At 45.6% G+C, this 9,191-nt stretch overlaps 1 protein-coding gene across 1 annotated transcript in view; it reads left to right on the top strand.

The window, feature by feature from the left end:
- The first annotated feature begins 1,121 nt into the window (after window positions 1–1,121).
- WDR26 (WD repeat domain 26) overlaps window positions 1,122–9,191 on the top strand; it is a 31,586-nt gene continuing 23,516 nt past the window's right edge. Inside the window, exons 1-3 of the mRNA XM_053939702.1 lie at window positions 1,122–1,902; window positions 3,436–3,535; window positions 3,653–3,709. Coding sequence (XP_053795677.1) covers window positions 1,544–1,902; window positions 3,436–3,535; window positions 3,653–3,709 — 516 coding nt within the window. The 5' untranslated portion in view covers window positions 1,122–1,543. The remainder of the gene's footprint in view (window positions 1,903–3,435; window positions 3,536–3,652; window positions 3,710–9,191) is intronic.

Raw genomic sequence — 9,191 nt, 5'->3', positions numbered from 1 at the left:
CTAGGCTCTAAACCAAATAACATAAAATATATTATTTCAATATGCTATTTTTAAAGACCAAGATTTCACTCATCTCATGACTTTTGACCAGCGGTTTGGCTCAGGATTTGAGTTTGCCTTCCACCACACAGGAGGGTTAGCAGACAGAGACCACAGGGCAGAGACTAAGACCCTTAAAATTCTCACTGTCTTCTGACAGCCTGTCCTGACAAATGTGCCCCAACTCTCAACATTCCTGTAAGATCTACAGCAAAACTGCCATTTCCCTTTTTCCATGCCAATGCGTGACTACAAGAAACAAGACCGTCAGCAGGTCTGAAACCTTCCAGTAACCAACCTGTGCAACACCAGGATGTGACTTCATTATTTTCCTTTTTTAAAAACACCAAAATGCAGAATCATAGGATCAGGGTTGGAAGGGACCTTAAAGACCATCCTGCTCCAAAGAACCCTGCCATGGGCTGGGACACTTTCCACTAGACCAGCTTGCTCAAAGCCCCATCCAACCTGGCTTTGAACACAACCAGAGCTGGGGCATCCACACCTGTGCCAGTGTCCCATCACTCTCACATAAAAGAACTTCTTCCACGCACCCAACCTAATCTTCGCCTCTTTCTGTTTGCACCCCTTTCTCCCCGTCCAAATTGCATCAGGAAACCACCTGAGGCCGGAAATTACCCGGTCACCTCCACGGTGCCACAGGGACGGCCGGTCCCACCGGGACTCGTCGGGGCAGCGGGCGCCCAGCGCACCTCGTGCGCGACCACCCTGGCCCCTCTCCCAGCCCGGCGCTGCCAGGCGCGGGCGCACACCGGGCACACGCCCGGGACCCCTGGGAGCCCCTCGGGCACGACCCCCACGGCCCCCGCAGGCGCCGCGGGACCCCGCGCGGGCGGGCGGCGACCCAGGCAGTGCCGTTGGGGCGTCCCGTCCCCGCCGGGGGCCGCCCCGCCGCCGCCCCCCGGCAGCCGTGGGGCCGTGCCCACGGCGGCCCCGGGCGGCGGAAGTGTGTGTAGGGGGCAGTGCAGGAATTTCCTGTGACGTCCCGGCCCGGACTCCATTAGGTGCAGCTGGGCTGAGAGGAGACAAACCCAGCGGGTAGCGAGCGGAGCGGGCCGGGCGCCTGGGGCTGCCGGGCGGGGGCTCAGGGCAGCGGCGGCCGCCATCGCCAGAGGGAGCCCCGAGCGGGCGGCGGCGCTGCCTCCGGGACCCCCGGCGGGCGCAGGGCCCCGCTCCGCCTCCCCTCGCCCCCGCCGCCTCCCCTTTCTCGCCCCCCCGGCTTCCCACCACGGCCGCTCTCGGCGAGGAAACTCTGGCCTCCGCTTCCTCCTCCTCCGACTCGGACACCGGCGGAGCCTCCCCGCCCCCGCGGAAGAAAGCCCGGGCCTCCCCGGCGGCGGCGGAGGGAGCAGGAGAGCCCGGGGCTTCCGCGGGCAGAGCAGGCCTCACCTCGTCCCAGTCCCCCTCGGTGCCCGCCGGGCTCGCCCCCGCCGCCGCCCCGCTCAGAGGCAGCAGCAGCAGCGGCGGCATCGCCAGCAGCGCCATGCAGGCCAACGGGGCGGGAGGGGGCCAGCAGCAGCAGCAGCAGCCGCCGCAGGGCCCGGAGCTGGGCTGCCTGGGCGCCCAGAACGGCGAGGCCTCGGCGGGCACTGCCGCCGGTGACCAGCTGGCCCACGCCAACGGGCTGCTGCCCTCGGCCAACAGCGGCGGCCCCGGCGGCGGCAGCCCCGGCGGGCTCGGCGTCAACAACGGGGTGCCCGCCGCCGGGGGGCCCGGCCCGGCCGCCGCCGAGCTGGGGGGCGGCGGCGGCGGCAGCGCCCTGAAGAAGAAGAAGCGGCTCTCGCAGTCCGACGAGGACGTGATCCGGCTGATCGGGCAGCACCTCCACGGGCTGGGGCTCAAGTAAGTGGCCGCGGTGGGCGAGGGGCAGCGCGGCCAGGGCAGGGGGCAGGCTCCTTCCTTCCTTCGTTTCTTGCGGCGCCCTGACCGGAGGGTCCCCCCGGGGCCGGGGCAGCCCCGCACACAAGCCCCGCCGTCCTCCGCTCCGTCCGCGGGGAGGGTCCGGCGCGGGGTCCCCGTGGAGGATGGGCAGCCCGAAGCGGGGAGGAGGGGAGAGGAAGGAACCCCCAGCGCAGGGGGGTTGGTGGCCAAAACTGCCCCGTCGCAGCCCGGTGGTCTCCGGCGAGGGGAGAGCAGTGCCCGGCTGCGAGGCAGAGCGGTGGGGCAGGCCCGCTCCCGGAAAAATGGAGCCGGAGCTGTGTTTTCCAAGACCGTGCCGGTGTCTAGCGAAGCGACAGGACAGGAGCTTCCCCTGCCAGGGATGGCAATATGGAAGTCGAGTTGCACACCGATAAGGGTAGATCAATACAAATGTGTTAGTGGGGGAGAAGTTATCTGGTAAACATAATGGAGCCCGCAGCTGGGCGTGGGGGGGGGCGGCTTTTCGCAGATGAGCTCCAAGATTTGGCTTGTCAGCTCGGAGGAAGCGACACAAAGTGAACTGCCGCTTAAGCAGGCCGATTGGTTTCACTCTGAAAACCTTTGGCCCTCTAAATGATGAAGGCCTCTCTAGATTTGTGCTGGACACGTGTTTTTGCTAATAATCTTACTTGTAAACAATAAATGAGAATGTTGGCCCTTTCTTAAAATCAGAATAGAGACAATAATTTCCCAGTGGAATAGGGGAAGTCTTAAGTATTTAATCATAACGCTTTGTGAGTAAAGCTAAAGCTAGCCAGTATGTCATCATTTTGGAAGGAGGGTAGAGAAGTCCTGCAAAGTGCTTATGTAGCCACAAAAGAAGTCTTCAGAACACTGCAGAATGGGTCAGCTATAAAGAACATATTCCATAAAATAAATTGCCTCTGACACAAGAGGCAAGTTTACAGCAGCAGACAACTCGTGACTATTCATAAATGACACCACAGTAAATAAGCTATTTTTAGTATAAAAGGGGGAGGGCTACAGGTTCCTGAGTTTGTTTATTTTTTTTTAAGGAGCCAGTCTTTTAAGAAGTGATAAAGAAGGAAAAATTAGGTTTGTGTCAGATGTTGTAGCTTTCCTTGTTCTTTTAGGGGGGGAGGTAGGGAGGGGGCAGGGCATGGCAGCCAGTAGCTAACAGTTTTCTAGACTGTATCTTCCTTCATGAAGTTTATCTTCTGTGCAGGGCTGGCTGTTTATGGTGGCTGGTAAGTCACATACTTCATGGTACTTCAGCAAAGCTTTCAAGTTCCTTGACAGCTTGCTTTAGGTAGAGGTAGCTTTTTACATGTCTCAGGCAACTGAGATCATCTTCTTGAACAAGCATCTGAATCTGGTCACCGTATTCTTGTTTTATTAAAGTTACTTTAAAGTATGGTAAACTGTTATCTAGCAGGCGGTGTATTTGTGAGGGTGCAACTGGTCGGGTTTTTTTACACTGTATCTCTCCTGCAGCCAGACTGTTGATCTCCTCATGCAAGAGTCAGGATGTCGTTTAGAACATCCTTCAGCTACCAAATTCCGCAATCATGTCATGGAAGGAGAATGGGATAAGGTAACGTAGGGCTTATAGGACTGTATTAACCACTGTTGAAATTTATAGTATCTATGAGAGAATTCAAAATTCATCCTTCCTTATATACTTTTTTTTCTCTTATGCCGATTTCTGCAGGCTGAGAACGACCTGAATGAACTTAAGGCCTTAGTGCATTCTCCGCATGCAATTGTGGTAAGAGGCACACTTGAACTCTTTCAGAGCTGTGTAGTTGGACTAATTGTAGTGGTGTAATCTTTTACCATGGAGTTGGTTATCCATAGTTCTTGTTTTCTCTTTTTTTGTTTACCTTAAGCTCCTTGCATGCTATCTCAAATGTCATACTAATCTTTTTTTTTCCAGAACTTTTTTTTATTCTGTCGTAGAATGTGAGATAGGCAGCCCAAAAGTATTGAGGCTAAGATTTGGTGTACTGAATGTTAAAACTCTGTTAAACATACCTAACTGATAAAATATAAATCCTGTCACAGTCCTAAAATAGGTCAGTTTCTGTAGAAACTGCCTATGTTGAATACTAATTTCAACCTTGAAATACTTCTCACAATCTGTGTTTATAGGAGTTAGGTTTTCTTGAGGGAAGAGAAGTTTAGAAATAAAATGCACTAATACTGATGTGGAGTTGGCATTGTAATAGCACATTACAAGAATATAGAGGCTGCTATAGACCATGAACAATACTGTTGCTTTTCCAGATGGCTTTTAAAGAGCAAATGCATTTGTATTGCTGTTTGGTATTTTATTTAGAGCTTTTTCTCTTTGGTGGCTTTTTTAAAAAAAAAGATAAACCTAGAAATAGAAGGTTGGTGGATCCTGTGACTTGACAGCTACAATATGTGTTATGATTTCAGTTGCTTTGAGTAAAGTGTTTCTTGTTTTAGTTTTTGGATCTCAGGATGAAAGTCATCACTTGGCTCTTCAAGGAGCTTGTTCTCTTGTGTTTAAATGTTTATTTTAATGAGATGAAGTTACAACAGCTATGGTCACTTAGGAAGCAAACAGTATCAAGGCTTTTTGAAGTATCTGTGACTGTAAACAATGAGGAATCAGCTGATGGCTGCTTAGTTCCACTTCTAGCTGATTCATTTGTTGTCAAGACAATTTCCTGTCTGGTGGGGGAGGGAGAGAAAGAGAGAACAGGAAATGAAGTAGGAAAAACAGATATTTAACAAAACATCACAGGGTACTTGACAGCAGTTTACATTTGGTTGTATTAATTTGGTCAAAACTTAGAACCTCTTAATTAGACGAGTAGTTCACTTTCTCTTTTGTCAAAGACCTGGAGGAGTTGAGAATATTGCATGCAGCTTTCAACAGTTTGTGCAGCCTGAAAGTATGGAACTGCTATATGGGAATATGAATGGTCATTTGAAACAAATTTCTCATGTTTTTGTCTTCTGAAGTTACAAAGTTTGTCTGTAGTATTAAAATGTTTTGCATGTTAGTGAGTCAAGAGGTTTAATTGAATTACCAACATTGTACTTCTTGGAGAACTCAATTTGAGAAAAAAGAATGTTTTCCTTCTGTTGTTCTGAAGGACTCCAAGAGCATTCTCTGATATTGATATCTTAACTGGTTCCATAAAGCTTGGTGCAGTAAAAACACTTGGTTTAGACTGAACTTTACCTGAACCAATATTAACTGTTTTATTTTTAAAGTTGATCTCCTTTATATTAACTTGATATAATTTAAAGCAGGTAACAGCTTTGAATATCTTACATGTGTAAGCATTGCAAGGATAAGTTGAGCTTGTGTGTGTATCATTGTGTGCACAGAGTCTCCTCCTCCCTCCCTGTCCAGCTTTTGTGCACATGGTTGAGGCTCTGGGTGGGTGTTAGTGCTGTCAGCAGCTGGGAAGGTAGAGAAAGATCATTACAGGTAAGGAGGGATGCTTTGTGCTCTGTAGGAATTCCCCACTGCAGTAAAGTCAGAGCTAATGAAGGTGATAAATCTCTTGATCAGGAAAAGTCCAAACAAGGTACTGCTGCAGGTAGCTCTTTAAAAATAGAAAATTGGCTTTTGAGTTTCCTGACTTGTGACTCACACTTAGTGACTAGATGTTTTAAAAATGTGTGCATACAAGAAGAATGGGTACCTAAAAATTTAGATGACACAGAGAGTATTTAACTAAGTAGGGTGTGTGTTTTTTGGTTTGTTTGTGGTTTGGGTGGGTTTGTTTTTGTTTGGTGGGGGTTTTTTGGGTTTTTTTTTTTTTTTTTGGTTTTTTTTGTTTTGGGTTTTTTTTGTGTTTTTGGTTGGTTGGTTTTTTGTTGTTTTGTTTTTTTTTTTTCCTTACAGTTAATATGACCTGGACAAAATAACCAGGATACATAGTTGCTTTTGTGGTCAGTAAAGGGAGATGCATATGTATTTTAAAAATATTGCTCATGTTTAATTTCCTGATTTCTGCAAAGTGCTTTAAGTTCTACAGATGAAAATGCTAAATATGAAGTGGCTGATGTCAATTTTTAAAGCTTTGATGCAGTGTGTTGATATGGGGGGGAGGGGTGTGGCAGCACACAGGACAGTTTTCTATTTCTGTTAACACAACTGAGTGCTGTACAGTGTATGATTAGTCATGTTTACTTTTCCAGTATATATGGCACAGCTGTCATAGAAAATCTGTAGGAAAACTTTATAATTGAATCAAGCAGGATGTTTTTCCTTCAGTAACAGTTAGAAAACACCAACTTCAAGCCAGCCTGAGGTTTTGCTTACTTTGGGGCTACTCAAGCATGTGATGGTATCTGTCTTGGGTACTTAATTGCACCCAGAAAGAAACTTTGGGATTATTCCTCTACAGTCATCCAGAAAATACCTTCAAATTGTTCTCTTTAATAATTCCAGAGGTATACAGCCTGCAGCAGGCAATACAATCTAAAAAGGGAGTTAAATATTATCATTTGAGTCAATTGCTCCACCTGCCTGCGTGGTGTCCCTCTTGCTGCCAGCATTAAGGGTAGTTCCCTACTGGAGTTAATTGCTCCCTGTGTGGCAGGACTTGGTATGGTTGAATCTGAATTCTGTAGAGCGCAATGTTTTCTGCCTTTTACATATCAGGGCATTTAAGTCTTGGATTGTTTTTAAGTGCTTTCATCAGTGTTTTATAAAACTATCACAGTAAAAGACTACAGGATAAAGAAAACTGAGGTCTTAGTTCTGCTGGCTGTAAGTAGATAGCTACTGTGTTGAGCTTGTTTTGAAACATCTGCTGATAATTTCACCATGTGTTTTAGTTACCTATTTAATTTCAAAGAACAGTTGTTTCAGCAATGTTTACTGATTTTAGACTCCTAGTACATTAATAAAACTGTTGTGGAGCTTGTTAAGATACGCAGATTGAAAATAACACTAAAATCTGGACCTAAACTTAGTTTAGTTTTCATTTTGTTCATTAAACTTCTGAAGATTCACTGCTGGTTACAGTTAATGATCAGAATGGCCCAATTTCTTGTCTGTGGCAGTATGTTTGTCCTGCTCCTTTCACAGCTTTATTTGCTGAGGTTTTCATCTTTGGTTATGCAGTGATGATGAGTTATGGTACATGCCAGACTTCCTTAGAATTTAGGATTCTGGAAGGGGCTTTCCTACCAACAGTTAGGACAAGGAAGGAGTACAGTACTAAGCATTCATGTTAGTAATCCGAGGCTGTAGTTTGAAGAAAGAAAAATGCTAATAGTGCATACATTGAAACAAGCAAACAAAACCCTGTAAATCTCTTAACTCTTAGTTTTGCCCCAGGGTAATCCAAGTTCAATTTATGCTTAAATAATAGCTTGTAGAAACAACAAAGTAATGCACTTTATCCTCATCCTTTCTGTAGAGGTGAAAGACAGGATGAGGTAGTAATAACTGAACAAAACCAGCCAGACTGTAGTGCTGACACTTGGATTGGACTTTTCCAGGGGTCCATCAGGGTGAGGAATCTTGGCTATAAGCTAAGCAAAGGTGGTGTCTGAATTTTAAGTTGTTCAGCAGTAATGAGTGTAATGATGTTGAATTTCCTTTGCAAACACTGAGATGATAACAAATCCCAGGCACTTGTGTTACTTCGGTATGGTTTTCATTATGGTCATTTTGATTTCCCTTCTCTGTAAGGCAACTAAAAATATGGAGAAAGAATAAGCTACATAATCAGCGGAGTTTGTGCTTTTGCTTTACAGTTGTCAATATTTTAAACAGTTCTCTTTCCTTCTAGAAGAGGTTGGGCTGTAAAAGAGATGATGTACCCAAAATGGTCTTGAATTTTGTACAAGGTAGTGTTGGAAGAAATTAGAAGTACTATTACGAGGGTGTAAAGGAGTTGAGAGAAATCTGTTTGTCAGCAAAGTCACTAATTGCACAAAAATGAGAAGTAGGAGACTGTGAGTGCCCCGATGTTAAAAAATGACCTGCAATGTAATGTTACTGGAGTGTGACTCTTGCCTTAAGGAAATTCATGCCATTGCTTGAGTATGCTGTAGGGCAAGTTTTGGAGCAGTTATCAAAATAGCTTAGCAATTCAATTTAATTTCCCCATCAAGACTTTAGTCCCTGCCCTCTGCTATCAATAAGTTACTTTTTCAAGTTGCTTATCTCTTATTCTAATTCTCCATTGTGGGAACAGTAGATTGCTGCATGAAACATATAATACTTTGTTTTTCTGGAGGCTTTTATATTTCTAATATGCCTAAGTCACACATGGCACTGATGACCTCTTTTTTTTTAAGCCATACTTTCTAGCCTAGAACTGAAATTACACCTCTTTGGCAACAGCATTCTGAGTGGTAGTATTCCTATAATGCTTTCATGGAATTCCTGGGACTGATATTATAAAACCCATGTTACAGGGTTTTTCTACTCTTTTTACTTTTTCCTCTAACAAAATGAAATTAATGTGCCAAGTCCTGAAAGTAAGGAGGGAGAAAAGGTAGGAAATATGATATAAATTAAATATCATATGCAGTGGATGGAGAAGGAAGGGAGGGAGGGATTTCAGTTTTTATTACAAACTGGAAATACCAGTCTGTTTTTGATCTGGTGGTGATCATCAGTGTGAGGTGACCAAAAGCAGTGAAATATAGTGTGTGTCTGCTACCTGGGCATTTCCATGTATCCTGGAAAGCATGTGCACAGCTGGTGGACAAAGTTCTTACTCCTCCTGCTGCTGGTATATAAGCAAACAGCGTGGGGTCTGCTGGCCTGCTGCATGGAGCCAGCCACTCGGCTTGTAAATAATTGGGATATCTTTCATTTGGTTTTTCACATGTCAGAACATCGAAAATGTTGTCTCACCTGGAAGAACTGTACAGTAATGGTCTAATAATTCCAAATTCAGATAAACTAAAGAGCTGGATTGGGAGTGCAATACAGGTTTGCCTGTCAGATACAGGACAGCAGAGCACTACAGACAAGTTTGAACATAAATCATCTTTACTGTGTCATGTTTTATGCTTCACAAAGCTGTGTGGTAAGTTAATAGCACTGTATGTGGAAACTTCATTCTTTTGAAGAACTGAGTGTCTCTGGAAATGAAAATGCATTATGTTTTAACTTTGCATTTAACATCTAGTGAACCTTAAACTTTGATGTGAGCTTTAGTAGGACAGGAACATCTTAAACTTCCCGATTATCCCTCTACTTAAGGAGGCTGGCAGCGTGTTTGAAACTAAGTAAACAT

The sequence above is a fragment of the Vidua chalybeata genome, chromosome 3 (assembly GCF_026979565.1).
Source record: "Vidua chalybeata isolate OUT-0048 chromosome 3, bVidCha1 merged haplotype, whole genome shotgun sequence".
In the NCBI taxonomy this organism is placed as follows: domain Eukaryota; kingdom Metazoa; phylum Chordata; class Aves; order Passeriformes; family Viduidae; genus Vidua; species Vidua chalybeata.
This window is presented reverse-complemented; position numbering and strand designations above follow the sequence as displayed.